The sequence below is a fragment of the Rattus rattus genome, chromosome 2 (assembly GCF_011064425.1).
Source record: "Rattus rattus isolate New Zealand chromosome 2, Rrattus_CSIRO_v1, whole genome shotgun sequence".
In the NCBI taxonomy this organism is placed as follows: domain Eukaryota; kingdom Metazoa; phylum Chordata; class Mammalia; order Rodentia; family Muridae; genus Rattus; species Rattus rattus.
In genome coordinates this window covers 193,384,976-193,404,282 of record NC_046155.1, presented here as the reverse complement: position 1 = coordinate 193,404,282, position 19,307 = coordinate 193,384,976, and the positions used below count along the sequence as shown (strand labels likewise).

Here is a 19,307-nt window from a genome sequence, read left to right as displayed (position 1 = left end):
AAACCTAGGAGAGATTCAATTTTGCCCCGAGTGAAATAGCTACGTTCAGTGGATTTTAATTATTCTTGTCTCCGTCTCCCCTCCTTGAGTTCTCTGCTTCCTTCTTAGGTTGCAGGATTGATTTGCGAGTTTAGTCCACACTAGTCACGAGGGTAAACACCCATCAGACAGACTTGGTGTGCCAGGCTTGTTTTCCTCCTGTTAGGAGAGCAGGCTCAGCTCTTCTCAGTGCCATGCTCCTGAGAGCTGGGATGAGGACGGTGACAGAAGTCGCCGTGACCCACGTTGGTTCTGCTGGGCTTAGGGGCAGATGCGCACTCTCCGTTCCACTGGAGTCCTTGTTTCTTGTCAAAGCCTTGAAACCACGTGTGCTAAGCCCCGCCCTTTCCGAGGTCATCTCTCTTCTGAAAAGGTCTGGGTGAGCCGAGCTGTGTAACAGGCAGCGGTAACTTCTCTGGGTAGGAGTTGTTTTCTCAGAAACCTGAGGTCTGCTCTTCTGCCCACCGCGCTTTCTCAGTGTGGCTTTCTCCAACAGTTGTGGGCTTACGGTTCTAAGAATAAAGCTCGGGCTGGGGATTTAGCTCAGTGGTAGAGCGCTTACCTAGGAAGTGCAAGGCCCTGGGTTCGGTCCCCAGCTCGAAAAAAAAAAAAAAAAAAAAAAAAAAAAAAAAAGAATAAAGCTCAACACGCACGCAGCGAAGCCACATCTTCGGAAAGCCTCCTTAATGTTGGCTTAGATGGGAAATGGTGGCGTTGTCCCCGCTCTAAAGCATTTCTAGTGCTCGGTCTCCATGAAAAGGATTGCTTATGGGGAGATAATGTCTGCTCTATTCCTTTTTAAGTCTGTGAAAAATGTCATCCTGGCTAATAGGGTGATTAAAACCCTTTATGCTCCAGGAGATAACTGTGATTATGTTTGTCATACTCTACCCAAGATAAAGACAGCAAAGAAGACAGACGTGAAATTCCACACCACTTCCTCTCTTCCGCATCCGGGGACATTCAGGACTCATACACAGATGGCTCCTCTCATAAAGAATAACATTATCTCTTAAACATTTTTCCTTCCCATTAACCAATTTAACAATATGCCTCTGGTATGAAAGAAATAGATAAACGACTAAATGCTCTGGCGTCTGAATTCGGTGGAAAAACACTTTAGTGATGTTGCTTGCTTGCTCTTTGAAGTCCTCATCTTTCTTACTTCCTTCTAGCCTTTAAAAGGCTACCTCTCCTACGAAAACCGTCCCTATCAACAAGATGGCCCGGGTTATTCCTGAGTCTGCGAAGTGCCGGGACAGCAAGTTTTCCTTCACCCTTTCAACACACTACCTTCAAGTCCCGTGAAAACACAGTGCATCCTGAGTCTCCCCCAGCCCCTTCTTAGGGCATGGCTGTCATCAGTACAGCCTAGATAGCCCCTGTGGCAGACACTGCCACACTTACAAGGTCCTACCCTAAGGAGCTTACAAGGCAGGACTCTAGTAGAGAGAGTCGGGCTTAATAATGTTCTTCTTGTCCCTTCAGTGGATACAGGAATTCTCATTTTCTCCTAGCCCGGAGAGTTCTTTCCAAAACCATTAGAGAATGCATGAAGGGTTGTAGAGCCCACTCCTCACACACCCATTCAAACTGCCTCTTACCTTTTCTTCTCTGCAGTCAAAGGCCAGGATTTCTTTTTTCTCCCCAGAGAACTGGTTACAAATAAAAGATGGATAAAGAACCCCTCCCCACCTCACACTTGATGATAAAGCTCACAATCTTTTCTTGGATTTTTAGCAGGTTACATGTGAATCTCAGACACCGATTACACCTGTTTAATTAACAATACAGCAATTTTAACAGGGCAATGTGGTCTAGAGAAAAATGTTACATTATGCACTTGACATTTCATTTGGAGAGTTCCTTTAGAACTAAAAGGTTTCACTGTAACAGATTTCGAATGCACTTTATGGAACACTTTATGGAACACGATTGCTGACTAATTAGGGCCTAGGTAATTCTGAAGGAGCTGTACACCTGACATTCAACCAGAGGGTTGTTTTTTTTTCCGTTTTCTTTTCTTTTTTCTTTTAATTAATTTGTTTACATTCCAAACACTGCTCCCCCTCCAGGTTCCCTCTCTCTGAATCCCTCTCCCCCATCTCCCTTCCTCTTCTCCTCTGAGAAGGTAGGACACACCCCCACCCCAACCCCCCATATCAATCTGCCAGATTGGGTGCATCAGAGGTTTTTTCTTTACACACTGACATGGTGGACTTTTCCATCTGTTTTTTTGTTTGTTTGTTTTTGTTATTTGAGGCAGGGTTTTCTATGTAGCCCTGGCTGTTGGAAACTCACTCTGTAGGCTAAGCTGACTGGAACTCAGAGGTCTGTCTGCCTCTGCCTCCTGAGTGCTGAGACTAAATGTGTGTGCACCATTACCTAGCAACTGTGTGCAGTGTCGCTTCCCATCAGCTGTTGTAGAGGGCAATGGAGCACACAAGGGGTTGGGTTCATACGAACTAACTTCATTAAGAAATGGCACTGGGCCGGAGAGGTGGCTCAGAAGTCAAGAGCAGGCTGCTCTTCCAGAGGTCCTGAGTTCAATTTCCAGCAACCACATGGTGGCTCACAACCATCTGTACTGGAATCTGAGTTCCTCGTCTGGTGTGCGTGAAAACAGAGCACTCATATATAGAAGATAAATAAACAAATCTTTAAAAGAAGAAATGGTACCAAGCTGGTGGCGGCGGCGGCACACGCCTTTTAATCCCAGCACTCAGGGGGCAGGGATAGTTGGATCACTGCAAGTTTCAAGGCTAGCCTGGTCTACCAATTAAGTTTCAGGACAACTAGGGCTACACAGGAAAACCTCCATCTTGAAAATCAAAGCAAAGCGAAACAAAAATAAAAATAAAAATAAAAAGTAAAATAAATACTGAGATCCAGCACTAGGGTGTCTTTCTGGTTAAAAATATTTAGATAGGTGGGTGGCCCCGTCCCTCAACTGGGGGTCATGTCCATTTACTGCAGGTGGTCTCTTCAGGTTCCATTTCCCCACTGTTGGGGATTTTGGCTACTGTCATTCCCATTGGGTCCTCGGAGCCTCTCACATCCCTGGGACTTTCTAATGGTTCCCTGGTCCCCCACCCCACACTGCTGCATATTCATTCTCCTGGCCCTCTGGGCTTCTCTCCTGTACCCCCCCAACCTGATCCTTTGCCCCTTTTCCGTCCCCCTCCCCTCCGCCACCCATATCTTCCTTCCGACTCCTGTGATTATTTTGTGTCCACCTCTAAATGGGATTGAAGCATCCACACTTTGATCCTCCTTCTTGTTAAGCTTCATGCGCTCTGTGACTTGTATCGTGGGTATTCTGAGTTTTGGGCTAGTTAATATCCACTTATCAGTGAGTACATACCATATATGTCCTTTTGGGTCTGAGTTACCTCACTCAGAATTGTCCTTTCTAAAGGAAATGCAGGGACAAAAAATGGAGCAGAGACTGAGCAAAAGGCCATCCAGAGACTGCCCCAACTTGGGATTCATCACGTGCACAGACACCAAACCCCAACACTGATGCCAAGATGTGCTTGCAGACCAGAGCCTGGCATGGCTCTCCTCTGAGAGGCTCTGCCAGCACCTGACTAATACAGATGCAGATACTCACAGCCAACCATTGGACTGAGCCCTGGGACCCCTATGGAAGAGTTAGAGAGGGACTGAAGGGGATCATAACTCCATAGGAAGAACAACAGTAGCAACTAACCAGACTCCTCAGAGCTCCCAGGGACTAAACCACCAACTAAAGAGTATGCATGGGCTGGTGGCTCCTGCTACATATGTAGCAGAGGACTGCCTTGTCTGGCCTCAGTGGGAGGGGATGGCTTAGTACTGTGGAGGCTTGATGCCCCAGAGAAGAGGGTGCTGGAGGGGTGATATGGGAGGGGGTGATTGGGCACCCTCTTAGAGGAGAAGGGGAGAGGGGACCAGGAAGGGCGATAATTGAAATATAAATATATAAAATAAATATTTAGAAAGGTGGGCAGTCACACTGTATTTACTTTCAACGTGGAGAAAAAACTACAAATTGTCAGTCAGGGTACAGGGACTTGGAGGCAGTCTCTCCACAAAGCACATTTCACAGCCATGCTGTCACCACTGTCATTTCAGCCCGTCTTCTCTTCTGAGTCGTCCCCATCTGGCAACTTGTTTCTGGCTTTTTGTCCTGTGTGTGAGAATTTACAAGCCCTTCGAGGGAGGCCCTGAGCATGTGTGTACTAGCTTCCAGTCAGACTGTGCTCAGGACAAGCGGCACCCCTTTCCAGGACTGGGTCACCACTTTGGAGACTGGCCAATAGGAACACACCTTCCAAATTCTTAGTCATATGCAGATAAGATAGGCCTTAAAAACTCATTTAATTAGATACACTGAGGTACATATGCTGTTAGGATTCTGCTTATAGTTTTTGTTGCTGAACTTTTTTTTTTTTTTGAGAATTTCATGTGTGGGTACAGCATTCCAGCCATTTTCACCCTTCCTCTCCACACTCCAGCTCCTTCAGCGTCTACCCTTACCCCATTCAAATTCACGACTTCTTCTCTACTACTGTTACATATAAACATTGGAACACACACAGACACACACACCCCTTGCTGAGTTTTCAAAGAAGAGATTTTTAGTTTTTTAATTGTGTATACTTTTGTGGCTGTGGACACAAGTGAGGTGCGCATGAAATCAGGACAAGACTTCAGATCCCATGGAGCCGCAGGCACAGGAGGTTGTGAGGCACCCAAAGGGGTTCTGGGAAATGAACTGGGGTCTTCTTGGAGAGCAGTGTGCCACCTTTACAAAGATCTCTCTCTCTCTCTCTCTCTCTCTCTCTCTCTCTCTCTCTCTCTCTCTCTCTGATGACTATGAAACATGGTTTTCTAAACAGAAACATTTGCCCGTGGGACCCTTCCTTGAGGGGAACGTCTAGGTAATTAAACTGTTTGTCTTAGCCTTAGGAAAACATTCCCTCCATGTGCCCCAACTACAGCCGTGGTGATGCCGTGGCCTGTGGGTTCGCCAGCCATCGGCACGTGTTCCTAGAGAGCAGTGACCTCAGCCCTTTTTCAGACGTGGCATTTCCAGAGCTGCCATCCCCACAGCAGTTGTTCCAGGGTCGCCCATGCCCGTGTCATTTCCACTTCAGGGCTTCCTCCCACTGGTCGGCTGACTCAGGGTTCTTGGGGATTGGTGGAAATATGGACTGCATCTTACTGCGAAAGTCCTTCATCTGGAAGGGAAAACAAAACAAAATAAGACATCAACTGCCAGGAGGAGGGAGGGATAGATGAAGCCCCATGAGGCAGCATCTTCGCTGAGGAGAGACACCCCAGCCCTCACGGATACAGAGCAAATGACAGGCCAGGGCGCTGAGGCCTGCCTTCCACACAGTAACAACACAACACCCCTTCTTCCCGGTGTGAGCCCACCAACTACAGAACAGACAACTGCCCTCGGTGTGGAAGGCAACATGTCTAAATCAACACAACCCCAGGGTGTGTATTGGAGGAATGGGATGTATAGTGGCTTTCATTTAGAAAGATGTAGTGAGCAGTAAAATGCCTGTCCCTCGAAATGCATGATTAAGTTCAGGCCATTCCAAGTCAGAATTTTAGAGCTGGAGGGACAGTAGAAAGAAAAAACTAATGGCAGATTTCCTAGAACCTTTTTATGTGCCAGTGTGGACAACCTACACTGAGAGTTTGTCAGTGAAAGTGATTTGAGCCAGAGTCAAGGAGGGGACAGGGAGGCCACACCATGTAGTGCTGAGCTGTGTGGAGGGAATGGCTGACGTGGGGGAGGACTCTGAGGTGCACACTCAGTCAGTCCTTCTGCATGTCTGTGAAGCTATCATACAGAGTTCTCAGTGGCAGGTCGTGGTACAAGCCGACCGGTCACATGTCCTTCTGCATGTCTGTGAAGCTATCATGCAGAGTTCTCAGTGGCAGGTCGTGGTGCAAGCCGACCGGTCACATGTCCTTCTCCACTCAGGGGCTCACCGGGTTCACAAAACTCCCAGGACTCTCCAGTAGCACATCATTCCTAGGAGAGGCTACGGGAGACTCAGATACTTTTCTTTTTGTTATTGATCTGTATTCACATCAAATGGAGGCTAAGCCTTTACCCTGTTGCCAAACTCAGGGTTTACATCTTTTTCAGTATTTGAAAATTCTGACTAGTTCCCAACCTCCAAATCATAAATTTGGTGACAGGACTTCAGTGTCAGACAGACCCCTGCTCAAATCCCAGCCCTCATCCCGTTTCCTCTCTTACCAGCACCTGTACGTGCAGAAAGGTAGTAATTGCCTGCTGAAGAGTTGTGAGGACACGGTGAGGCGAGCGCACAAAGTGGTAAATACTCCGTCTGGGAAGGCTGTGACCACTGTAGCACTATTCCATGCTAAGCTCTCATGGTTGTCAACACCACAGCATGTTTCCTAGAAGCAGGGCCTTATAGACACATGCCATTTGGAGGGGCTATTCTCACCATTTTATGGAATCTGTAGGTTAGCCATCTGGATTCTCTACACCCATTTGTTAATCTTTGCATAGCCAGGCAATCACTCTAGCATCAAGCCCGTATATCCCAGTCTCTTTCTTGTGTTAGGCAAACGTGATAACCACTGCTCACAGAAATCTGCCAGCCAGACGCTGATCTTGAATGTACACATGGGCACTGTGTCTCTCCCTAACGCTTTTTCTGGACTGTATTATAAGCCTACATGAGAGCTTCTCCATTAGCAGTAGATCCAAGTCCCTGGAGAGGGGCTAGAACTGGGGAGGAGTTTCTTTTGTGGTCACAGTTACTGTGACTACTGTTTGCAATTGGTAGCAGGCAGGGGTAACTCAGATTGGCTATCCAGGATTCACATAAGCCTTGTCAAACATGCTACTCACAACCTACTGTATAACCTGTATCTATATCAGCATAGATGTTTGGAGTTGAAACCCAGTGCTTCCCTGGCCACTGTCTGCAGTCTGCTGTTCCTTTTGTCTTTCTGGCTGTGTCTTTTACAACTTGAGTTGTGTTGGACTCTCTAGCCAAGGTAGGAGCACACTTGTTTTTCCATAGTCTCTTATCAGTGACACCCCTCCCTGGTCAGCTGCTAGGAAGCACCCTGGGAGGTGGGAGGTGGGAGGTGGGGTGGCCGCTCTATTCACCTGATTGTCTGTCCTCCAATCCTCAAGGATTGGTTACTATTTGTCCCTGAGGTCATACATGAGTCACTAGAAGGAACCACATTTGACAAATAGCCAGTGGTAGTCAGGCTTCAGACTCAGATGTGGGACGCTCAGGATGGAGCCCCTCTCCAGGGACTTGGATCTACTGCTAATGGAGAAGTTCTCATGTAGGCTTATAATACAGCCCAGAAAAAGCGTTAGGGAGAGACACAGTGCCCATGTGTACATTCAAGATCAGCGTCTTGAAGAAACCGAAAACCACTTTGATAAGATTATGTATTGAAAAACTGTTTAGTCAGATTATCTCTAATATCATAAATTCATACAGAATCAGCTCTAACAGGCTTTGTTGGCACTAAGAGCTGAGTTTGACTATTATATTTGATGATGATGATGGTGGTGGTGGTGGTGATGATGATGTCACTGACGTGCTCATTTAGCTTCCGTTCGTACACTGTGGGTTCAGGAGCATCTGCCCTCATTATAGGTTCTACAAAGAGAAACCCAGAGATATGCCTATGGTGAAGGGGTCAGAGGTGATTTAACGATCTGGTAATTGGGTTTCTGGATAAACTGAGTAAGTCCCCACGATGCTGCTGCTGAGTTAAAAAGCATGGCAAGTTTGTGAAGGTCTTACCTGAGTGGGAACAGTGCCAACGCACTGGGCTACTAATTGTCACAATTCTACATGGCAGAGATGATGGCCACTACCTGACACACAAGGACCCAGAGCTGAGGGGGTAACTTGTTAAGTGACTGGCTGCCGGACAGACACCCAGGACTCTCCCATGGCCACTCAGGTTCCGTGAACCACAATGACAAAGTGCCCCTAAGCTTTCTGAAAATGATTTAAGACAGACACCTGGACATTTTAGCCTGGATGGTCTGGGGAGCGCATTACTAGTGTTCACCAATGGTCAACATCATCTGTTTCTGTAGGTGAGGATTATACCGCACCTCCTTGAGTTAGACAGCCACATGACTAATAGGCAGACAGAAGACACGGGTCATATCCAGGCATTTAATCACACATGTTCGATTCTCTAGGCCAGTCTGTAGGGAAATATTAGAACCTGTAGCCTTGGCAGACCTCAGGGACAAAGCAAGCTGAAGTGCCATTAGGTCATGGAGGGGAGCTTCCCATGAGACCAGCTTGACCACCATGGATCCTGCATGACTAAAGACTAAATTGTCAAGGCGTGGAGTTGGAAGATGCTTTTGTGTATGTATACATGCACAAGTGTCTACATGCATGTGCATGGAGGCCAGAGGCCAACCTCAGGTGGTGTTCAAGAGTTGTCCACCTTAGTTTTTGAGGCAGGGTTTCTTGCTAGGACCCAAGGATTGCTGGATATGACAGGTGAATTGCCAGGGAGCCTCAGAGATCTGCTTGTCTCCATGTTCTACCTCCTGAAGTCAGCCTACGGCTTGGTCCTTTTACATCACCACTTCCTAGGGAGTCAGAACATTTCTCCAGCTTTTTATTGAATAAGTATAGGGGTTCCGATCTACAAGGAAGGGTCATATTTACCTATCCATTTATTCATTTTAAATGGGAAGATTAGTCTGGTGTCTACTTGGTAACATTTACTAACCAGCATTGGCTTGGTTCAGAGAGCAGGCACTGAAAGCCTATTGATATAAGGACCCAGGGATGAGGTACCCAGCTTCCCACATTGCTATGCTATGAGTCTTATTTAAGTAAAGGGCAGACAAAAATCTTTGCTTTCTCCTAAACCATTTCTGCATCCCATCCATAAAGTCCAGAACCTTCAGTCAAGACAACTGACTTAGAAATGAAAACTGAACATGTAAAATGTAAAATCTGAGAAATACAATCTCACCGGGGTTTACTGCAATGCCAGGTCACAGGACACAGTTCAGAAGCTTTAGTTTCTGTCACAGAAGGTAAGTGAGCATCAGGGTCACTCTCAGGTCAAGGCCAATGTGACGCAAGGATCCGCCCAGCAAGAACCATTTGTAACCTGCATCTCAATTTAACATGACAACAGGTCCCAACGGTTCTAAAAGGCTTCATTTTTGTAACTGCAATCCCAGGGATGTCTGGATCCTTGCCCTCTGCCACCAATCAGTCCTTCCTACAGCGAGACACCATGGCGGATGTTAAACTAAGTCTGCTATACAAGAAAAATGGACCAATTCTCTCCCCTCTTTCCCATCTCCTCTCCTTCCTGACTTGTCTCCCTCTGCTCTTCAAGCAGCTGCAGTCCCTATTTCATGATGTTTTTTAAAAAATATTTTTAAGTGTATTGCCTGCATATATGTATGGTACCACGTGGGTTCTGGGAACTGAACGTGGATCCCTGCAGTACAGCAAGCCCCATCCTTCCTGTTCCCTTCCTGTCCTCTTAATAGTTCAGCTGGCAGACTGTTCCAAGACAATGGAGGCAGTCTCAAAATGTATCGAAAAAAATGTCGTGTACATGTTTTTAAACGCAGGAGTTACTTTTTAAAATGGTGTGTGAATGGATGTAACTATAGGCCACACAGAATGGACTAGGACATGTACACACACTAATGAAAACCAGCGACTTCAATGTCACACCGACAGGCAAAAACCAGTACTTCTAAAGTCAAAAGTACCTTTAATGCTGTCACCCAGAAACTGTAAAGTCCCCAGCCACTGGGTGCTACACAACAGGCGACCTAAAGGGAGGCGCTCCAGCTTTCAGACTCCAGTCACCCCACACTGGGCATCACTGCGTCTTCTGTCATCAATATCTTTACAAGGGTGACTTAAAACTTGATATCTTTCTGGATTTTCCAAATAGTGTCTGCACTCTTTACCATCTGGGCCTCCTCCGTAGGGCTCAGCTTCACTTTTATAATATCAGATATGCCATTCTCTCCCAGGACACAAGGCATACTGAGGAACACCTCTTCTTTTATTCCGTATAAACCTTTTATTATGGTGGAAACTGGGTGCGTTTTCCTGAGATTCTTCAGAATACTCTCTGCAATATCAGCTACAGACAGGCCAATGGCCCAGGAAGTATAGCCTTTCATTTTGATAATTTTATAGGCACTGGCGATGACTTCTTTGTGGACATTGCCCCACTGCTCCGGGTCTTTGTTAGTTCCTATAGCTGAATTCAGCTCTTTCAGAGGCACACCAGCGATGTTTACACCACTCCACACAGGGACACTTGAGTCTCCATGCTCTCCAAGGACCCACCCATGACAGCTTTCAGAGTGGATCCCAAGCCTCTGCCCAAGCATGTAACGGAAACGAGCTGTATCTAGGTTACAGCCACTTCCAATAACACGGTTTTTGGGAAACCCACTCAATTTCCACGCTACGTAAGTTAGGATGTCCACTGGGTTGGAAACAATGATAATTTTGCAGCGAGGGCTGTACTTGACAATATTGGCAAACATTATCTTAAAGATAGATACGTTTCGCTGGACTAAATTTAGACGCGTCTCATCTTTCTCTTGTCGTGCTCCCGCTGTGATAACCACTACCTCAGAGTTGGCAGTGACGTGGAAATCCTTGCTGCAAACAATATTTGGCATTTTCATGAAGACACTGCCGTGCTGGAGATCCATGGTCTCACCCTTCATTTTTCCTTCATTACTATCAACAAGAGCAAGCTCATCAGTCAAGCCTTTCGCTATGATGCTGATGGCACAGGCCATGCCGACGGATCCAGTTCCTATAATGGAGACCTTGTTGTGGAGAACGGGTTCTTCGGAGCTGACGTGCTGGAGAAGTTTACCTTTCACAGTCGCCATGGTGGACGTGGGGGTGAGGCTCCACCAGGCCCGGTTGGGAGGGACACGCAGCACCTGACTGGGCCATAAAGCTACGCCCAAGTCCTTGAAATCTACCCTGACTGTACCCATTCTTCTTCTGGCCCTCAGGATGCTTACAGCCCAGGCCATGGCTGCGCACTCAAATGGAAGAAGTGAACAGGAAGAGGAAGACAGTTGAGGCCAGGACGGCGGTTGTCAGGCAGTACAGACGCAGCCCTTCCTCCCACTGCGGCTGCGCAGTCCCCCAACAGTGTTGCGCGTGGGCTCAGCGCGCAGACTGGGTCTTCCTGCTCCTGCCCCTGCAGCCTGCACCAAAGCTTTATAAAGGGCTTCCACCTCCAGCAAGGAAATACTAGAGTTTGTTTTACAAACCCATATTCTTTATTATTGATAAAGAATCAATAAAGGAAAGCCTGTGATTGGATCCAAATTAGAGCAAACTTGGCTCAGTGGTTATGAGCGCCTAGTGCCCTGCAGAGGACCCAAGCTGGCTTCTCAGGGTCCACATCAGATGGCTCACAACTGTCTTTAGCTCCAACTTCAGGGGCATCAGGTATGCTCTAGCCTCTGTGGGCATATGGTCCACATGGTAACATAAATTCCATAGTCACACACATATTCACATACACAAATTAAAATACAACAAAAACCAAAACCATAATCTTTCCCTAAGCCCTCCAATTTCTTAAGATGGCCCTGTAGCCCTCTATAAAATGAAGGTATCTTAGAAATGACTTAACTTTGAGCCAACATGTAAATTAGACTATTACTGAAGTAGTGAAATAGTTACCTTGCAAACCTGGCGTTGGAATATCTTACCTCATCTGTGTTTTTTGGTTCAGTCTTTTGAACTAATTTCAAATTCTGAGAAGATGTAAACATTGCATTTTATGAAAAACCTAATAAACTACAAAGCCTTGGTACACAGGATGGCGTTTTCTCTCTGCTAATCAATCCTGTGCCTGTGGTGAACACTGAGTGCTTCCTCTTGGGAGACAGCCATATGCTGTCCCAAATGAGGGGCCCAGGGACAGACAGCCCTTTCATCATTCGTGATTTTTCAATTTTAAGGTGTTGCGCCCTGGCAAGAAAACGTATTTTATACACATAAAGAGCAGCCCTTTCATCCCACTGCTGGCCCAGGAAACCAGTGCAGGGTGGAGAAGCTGGGAAACCGTTAGTGGAACCCTCAGTCTTGGGACTTGCTGATGGTGTCATGTGTTTCCAAGCCAGAAAGGCTGCCTGGAGGAAACAGCTATGGTGACCCAGTTTAAAACAGATAAATTCCCTCCACACTGACAATCAGATTATACCAGAATTTAAAAGGAAAAAGGCCCCTCCTACCCCCATCTTCATTGAATGGTGGCCAGCATTTAGAGGGACTTTTTAAAATAGCCCACATGGCCGCTGATAGCTCTCACTTCTTTTGTTCTACTTCTCACTTGAGAGATTCAGCCTGACAACTGTCCCCACCTCCTTTCTGTAATGATTCTCTTGACCAGTCAAGCTGTTTTCCAGGATGAGTGCTCTTGAGTGTGAGATTCAAGGACACAAAGACTCTTGGCTGGACAGCTTCTATCGACAGGCATTTTCTTTCTAGAGATCAAGCCTCTTCAGAAATACAATCTCTATGGCAGCCACCTCTTCAGTCTTTCCCCTCAGTCACAGCTAAATCAATTTGGAGAGGGAAAAATGACAACATTGTAAAATAAAGAATACCCCAAACAAAGTAGCTTCTTATTTATAGTAAGTCTCACACGAAGAAGGCAAGCATGACACAGGCAGACTCGTGGCCCTGAGCAGAGGAAGGACCACCCAAGGGCGCACAGCCAGATGCCACCAGATAGCGCCATTGGTCTTCTCTCTCAGGTGACTCATTCCTCCTTTCAAGTGGAGGCCTAATTCAAATTACCCATTAAAAAAATGCAATGTAATGTTACAGCTAAGGCAGGATGCTACCTCAATGCCTTTGATTACATCTCTTAGGAGAGAGAAGTCAGGAACCAGGACCAGCAGTACAGACCCTGACTGTCAACAACTGCCACCACACTGCTGTCCTCAGTCATTCCACCTGGACTCTCAGGGCCAGCTCTGTTACCTTCCTGTTCAATATCTTCAGAGTCTAGTCAATACCCTTCTACTGCAGACCTCCTCAGCCCTCCAAGCTGAGCTGGGTTTTTAAACCCCATGTCAGCACTGCTCTTTGTAGCCCATGACATGATCTGTCCCAGCAGTTCAGTGTGAAAGTGCTACAGATACGCCAGAGCGGAGTCACCGTATTTATCAGCACACTCCTGTCCTCCAGGACAGATCTGGGCACAGGGACAGGGATTCAGTAAGTACCTATGGAGGAGAGGGTTCAGTAAATCACTCCGGACCCCAGTTAGGACAGCTGGAGGGCTAGGGAGAGTGGCTGAGAAGGCTAGGACCTCATTGTGCTGGGATACTCAAGGGAGAAGAAAATGGGGTAATGGTTGGCCCCTTAGGGGCTGCATGGAAGGCTAATGAAGAAATGAAAAGAAAGGAAAAGTTACAAATGGACTAAGGGCATCTTCACTACTTTTCTTAGGCCTTCCTCAAACCTCTGCCACAGTCAACTGGAGACAGCATCAACACATACCACACTCATAGCGCTGGACACACAATAGAACAAAGGCTTGGTAGCAGAGAGAATGTTTTAATCCTTCAAAACTATTTAAAATTTGAGAAATCGTGACAAGGCCAGCAGAGGACATCCTCAATGAGGATCACAGGGCTGCTAAGGGGGCAGGGCCAGCGTGGAGGCTGACCTGGAGTGGCTGCAGGTCCTGCATGGAGGGCACTCTGAAGAAAACAATCAGAAGTTTTATTTGTGGTTTGAAATCCATAACATGAAAACTGTAATTTTTTTTAAATTAAGTTAAAAATCTCATTGTGTTGTTCACTGACTAAAGTGATCCTCAAGTGAGGGCCTTTACAAACAGTAGAGCCCAAAAGTATTTTCCTCTGTCCGAGTCAGGCCTTCTAAGTAGAATACAGGTATAGGGAGAGAATCTCCTCAGAAAGCACTTAGAACACACCCCACCCCTGTTACAGAATTAAACACTGAAAAACCAAACTGGCCCGCTCCTCTGGTAAATTCTCCAAATCAATTTTTTTTGCATCATATTCATAAATTGTTGATTTAATGTGAAAAAACCACTCAGACTAACCACTAAAAAAAGGACGTACTAGAGTGCAAGTTTGATTTATGTAACCATTTTATGTTCCCATGTACCCAGGCCACGCAAACTTTTCTCTGGTGGAAAAGCTAAGAAGCTCGGCGCTGCAGTATCACCCAGTAATCGGGCAGCACTGAGGAGCGGCGGCAGCTGGGGCGGAGGACTGTGGTGAGTCTGGGTGTGGTCAGAGAGGTAGTGAGGCTCCGTCAGTAGCCCCCCCCCTTTTTTTTTTTTTTTTTTTTTCCGAGCTGGGGACCGAACCCAGGGCCTTGCGCTTCCTAGGTAAGCGCTCTACCGCTGAGCTAAATCCCCAGCCCCGTCAGTTGCCCTTTTAACGGAAGCCATGGACGGGTTTTAAATGAAGGGCATGATCCATCTGACTGACATTTTAAAAGTATCTCTGGCTGCCATGTGGGGGAAAATGAAGGGGAAGTAACGATGAGGCTGGGAGACCAGACAGGAAGCTTGTCAGTGCGCAAGCAGAAGGTGACCACAGGCGGAGAGGGGCGGGGCTGTGCTCCACAGTGGGGCTCACGAGCAGGTCTGTGGGTTAGTAGAGACAACGGGAAATGAGACAAACTCCGGGGCTTTTGATTTCAATTGGGAGATGAGGCGATGAAGATATTTCCTCACTGGGGAAGATTAAGGAGAGAACACAAGAGAACCAAGCGTTCAGGCTAGTGGGTGCTGTCACCACACGCGTTATGAGACAAGGGAGACCAGTCTGAAGGGCTAGAGCTATGTTTGGACATCACTAGATGGCCGGATTGCTTTAAATGCCGGCGTCTAGACGAGGAAGCTGAGCGGATAAGGAGGGAAGGGAAGCCACTGTCTGACAGGAAAGACGAGCTGAGACCTGGGAAACTTCAGGGCACTGCTAGGGGAAGAAGCTGGATGGGGGCAGGGCAGGGGGAGGTGGAACCAGCAATCATGGGCAGCTTTTTCGGAATCACTTCAATTGGGGATGCAGACAAATGGGCTGCTAGCTTGAGGAGAAATAACTACCCAAAGAGCTGCAGTAAACCAGAGCATGTCTGTATGTGCTGCAGTGGAAAAAGATAGCCAGCAAAGGGCAGGGACTATGATGACAGCAGCCGAATCTTTGGGAAGATGACTGGTGGTGGCGGGGAAGGAGCAGACACCAACTGCTCAAAGAGCCGGGTGAGGTGTATAGTCTGTCCTTAATGGGTTCGGATGCAGGCAGAGTGCTCGAGCATCTGGGTAGTAGCACAGGAAAGGGCTGCACAAGGGACGGAGAACACAGGCGCTATTCCGGTTGCCCTGTGGGAAGAAGTGTCCAGATGGGAAGGCTGTGGAGGGAGGACAGGGAAGACCTGGGGAAAGGCAGAACACTGTGAGATGCACTTTGAACAGCAAGCCAGCTTTGCTTCTGGGCAGCTGTGTGGATGCTGCCACTCGGCAGGAGTGTAACCGAAGAATAGATCACAGGTTGGAATGAATGACAGTTCAGAGGGGAGGAAGCACACAGGACACCTGTGTGTATACAAGTACTAGTGCCAAGTCCACTGGGCCTGAGCCTGCAGCACAAGGTGGGAGTGAGGTCACACGGTAGCTAGACCCTGGAGAGGAAAAGATGCGGGCCCAGGGAAGGGCCATAGGCAGCACTGCAGACCCAGTACAGTGGCACCAAGGCAGAAGTGAACAGAGCTGTCAGGAGCAGCCAGATGAGAATCGAGGGACGAAAAACAAGAGCACAGTCAAAACCCAGAATCTTTCAACACAAACTTGAAAAAATCAGTCACCACAAGAGGCCAAATCACACCTAGCACAGTTCTCAGAATGAAAACAAATGCAGGACATGAAGATTTAATTTAGTTTTGAAACAGGCTCTCCTTATGTAGCCCAGGCTGGCCTTCAAACTAGAGATGTGTGTAATGTCACAGGAATCACATACAAATAAATGAATGAGCATGACCCTAAGCTGACCCCAGCGCCCATTTAAAGGCTGGTGCAGTAGGGTGCACTTGAAGCTCCAGGCCTGGGGAGGAGACCTGGGCTTGCTGGCCAGACACTCTAGCCAAATTAGCAAGCTTTAGGCTGAATAAGAGAACTGACTCAAAACGTAAGGTGAAGAAAGCCCAACGAAGTTGTCTGACATTGACTTCTGGACACTCGCACACCTACGCACAGTTTCTTATATGTAAGTTGTTTAGTTAGGAAAACTCAGTTTCAAAGAGCACTTCATTTTCTGTATACAACTGACAATAATTATATAGAAATCTATCAACATACATAATGCTCTGGAATGTTACCCATCTGTAAGGGACTAATCAATAAGAGGTGGCTTTGAAAATGCCACTTAAGGGGATGCAGTGGTGTCAACTCTTTCTGCATGCAGGGCGTATTTAGAGAGAACTGCTCATGAGAACCCCGTTAGCTCAGTGACCAGGACAAAGGAAAAATAAAACCCAAGCAGGTGAAGTCAAGGACAACCCCTCCTGTGCAGCACATGTGGGAATATCGAGGTGAGGAAGCCTGGTTTGTGTGGGGCCTCTGAACACCAAGGCCCTTAGGGTACCACTTATCTCTCCCCTTAACTGATGCACATTGCCACTTTATAAAATACTGAGGCCAAATTTCAGCTATAAGGGGAAATTGGTGGGTTTTAAAGAAGTAGTTTGGAAATGTGCCAGAGAGCTGTTTCCCCCTCCCCGGCCTTAAAAAAAGTATTCAGGTCATTATCTCCCCTTCAAACTGAACAAGACCACATGACTCAGGTCCTCTGTCACCAAATTGCTCTCCCACATTTACATCAAAGGCCTCTCCCCAGTTCGAGTTAGGCCATTAGAGCTGCCGCCCTGGAATAGGAAGTGAGGGTGACAGAGATGTTCATGTCACCTCAGACTTGAGTGACTAGCTGATGCATGGCGCCACGTCCAATTCATTTTTAAATGATTCCAGGAAAATATTCCTCAGTCTGCTAGGCTGACAGAAGAGTGCTGCCGGGTCATGACGACTCTCTTCTGCAGTTCCAGCAAATGCTGTTAGGAGGAGGCAGGAGGCAGGGTGGGCATCAGAACAAGAAAGTGGCTCTTTCTCCTGGGGCAGAGCCTTAGACTAGGCCACTCCAGAATGGCTGCCATTAAACAATTTGCCAGGAAACTCAGACTTGCTTTTAACCTTTAGCTGAACCAGTGAAACATCCAGCACTTAAAAGCCTACTTCCCTTCTTCGACACTTTCAAAGTTAACGCTTGTAAGCCTTTCCACAGTTTTACTTAAATATGGGTCAGCTGCTCATTTGAGATGCGTAAATGAAATAAAATAGGGGTAATGTACTCTAAGGGACACTGGTGACATGGGCCCATGTTCTAATAAGAGACACTGGGTAGACACCCCATGTTCTAATAAGGCACACTGGTAAATACTGATGAAAATTAAAATTAGCCAAGAGTACAGAGCAAGAACTCATCTGTACTTAGTAGAGGCCCTCACAGTGGCTGTCAGGGTTAGAAGGAAGCCTGTCATTGTCATGCCAGCACAAAAAGTATGTCTCAAAAATAAGTAAATAACGATAAACCAATTGTGTGTGTGTGCATGTATGTACACGAACACATATACATGTGTGTATGTGTAGGTAGGTATACACACACGCCTTGTAGCAGTTATAGAAAAGAACTGTAGAAAAGACTTTTGGTTGTTTGTGTTCTGAGACGGTCTTGCTCTATAGCCCATGCCGGCTGGAACCTACACAGCCCTGACTGACCTCAGACCCCAGCCCTCTGCCCGCGCCTCTCGGATACTGCAATAGCAGGTGCGTGGCAGCTGGCCAGGCTGGGCACTGTAGACAGAGGGCATCCTCTATCCTAGCAGGAAGACACCACCGCCCAGAGTCTCAGGATAGAGTCAAATGCCCACTTCTGAAAAAACTTCAAGTCTGCTTCGTTCGCACGCCTAACTTTTTGACTTTTAAAGAGAAGGATGCAGAGTTCTGGGGAGAGTGGCAACCACCATCAGAAGAGAGAACAGGATGGGATCTGGGGAACATCACAGCATTTTAGGCACAACTCTCTCCAGGTGACCCTTCACAGCCAGGGGCAGCCAGTTTACTATCTAGCAGATTGGCAAACATTACAGTGAAACAGAAGTCACCAATGGCCAGGGAGCTAGGGACCACGTACACCCTTCACAACTTTTCTACACATCCCCTAGCAACACACATCAGAAAACATCTTAAAATACCCCTCGCTCCCACATTAACATTTTCCATCTTTATGACAGTTTTCTTAATCAGGAAAAGTGCAATAAGATGTCTGCCTAACAGGTTCATTATAGTCCTTAATAGTGAAAAGTTGGTCCCAGCGGCAGGGGCTAATGAAGTAGATTATAATATGTGATGGAGTACCACGTAGTCATTAAAAGTGATGAAGATTTATGTACTCCACTGTGTGAAGATGGCCCCATGACTACTCAGTGAAAAACATCCCAGAGCAGCGCACCCAAGTTGGAGCACTTCCATGTGATGCTACGGATGTGTCCTCAGACAGAATCGGCCTGAGAGAAAAGCTCCTGCTCTGACCAGGGGAGTTCTGCTGCACTTTTCCAGATGCATGTTTCTAGTAATGAGTAGCTAAAGAAAATAATTAAAAATTAATTATAGGCTCTATAACACATTTTAATTTAACACACACATACATTCATCCACAATTTGGATTTTGAATGTTCCCCAGAGGTCCACATGTTCAAAACTTGGCCTCAGAGTGGTGCTATTAGATGGTGGGAACCTTGGGCAGAGGGCCCGGTAGGGAGGGTCAGGAGTATGCTAGGAAAGATCATTTGGGACGGACACTGTGTCTGTCTGTTCCTTAACCGCTGACGTGAGCAGTTCTACTCCACCCTGCATGCTGGCCACTGCTCTCTCTCACTCCCCCAGGAGCAGAAAACAATGGGTCGCTCAGTCTTAGACTGACTTCCAAAACTGATGGCTGAAGAATCTTTCCCTAAGGACATTAAGGATCTCAGATACGTTGTTACAGTAACAGGTAGCTATAAAAAGGTAAATCACTCCTTTGTCTATAGTTAAAAAGATAAAGTTAAATCTCCAATATTCATCAATTTAAACATTAAATCTCTAGATAATTTAAAGTAATTTGC

General features: G+C 46.8%; 2 protein-coding genes across 3 annotated transcripts in view; both read right to left on the bottom strand.

Moving 5' to 3' along the window:
* Positions 1-4,481: 4,481 nt before the first annotated feature.
* Tmem242 (transmembrane protein 242) overlaps positions 4,482-19,307 on the bottom strand; it is a 33,697-nt gene continuing 18,871 nt past the window's right edge. Inside the window, exon 4 of the mRNA XM_032894758.1 lies at positions 4,482-5,264. Coding sequence (XP_032750649.1) covers positions 5,166-5,264 — 99 coding nt within the window. The 3' untranslated portion in view covers positions 4,482-5,165. The remainder of the gene's footprint in view (positions 5,265-19,307) is intronic.
* Positions 9,806-11,223, bottom strand: Ldhal6b (lactate dehydrogenase A like 6B). Of its 2 annotated transcripts, XM_032894757.1 has the most exons (2): positions 10,752-11,037; positions 9,945-10,589 (listed from the first exon to the last, which is right to left on the bottom strand). In XM_032894757.1, exons 1-2 carry the CDS (start codon positions 10,970-10,972, stop codon positions 9,974-9,976), a joined length of 837 nt encoding a protein of 278 aa, XP_032750648.1. In that variant the 5' UTR covers positions 10,973-11,037; the 3' UTR covers positions 9,945-9,973. The 2 variants fall into 2 exon arrangements, with proteins under 2 accessions (XP_032750647.1, XP_032750648.1); XM_032894756.1 differs by having other exon boundaries at positions 9,806-11,223.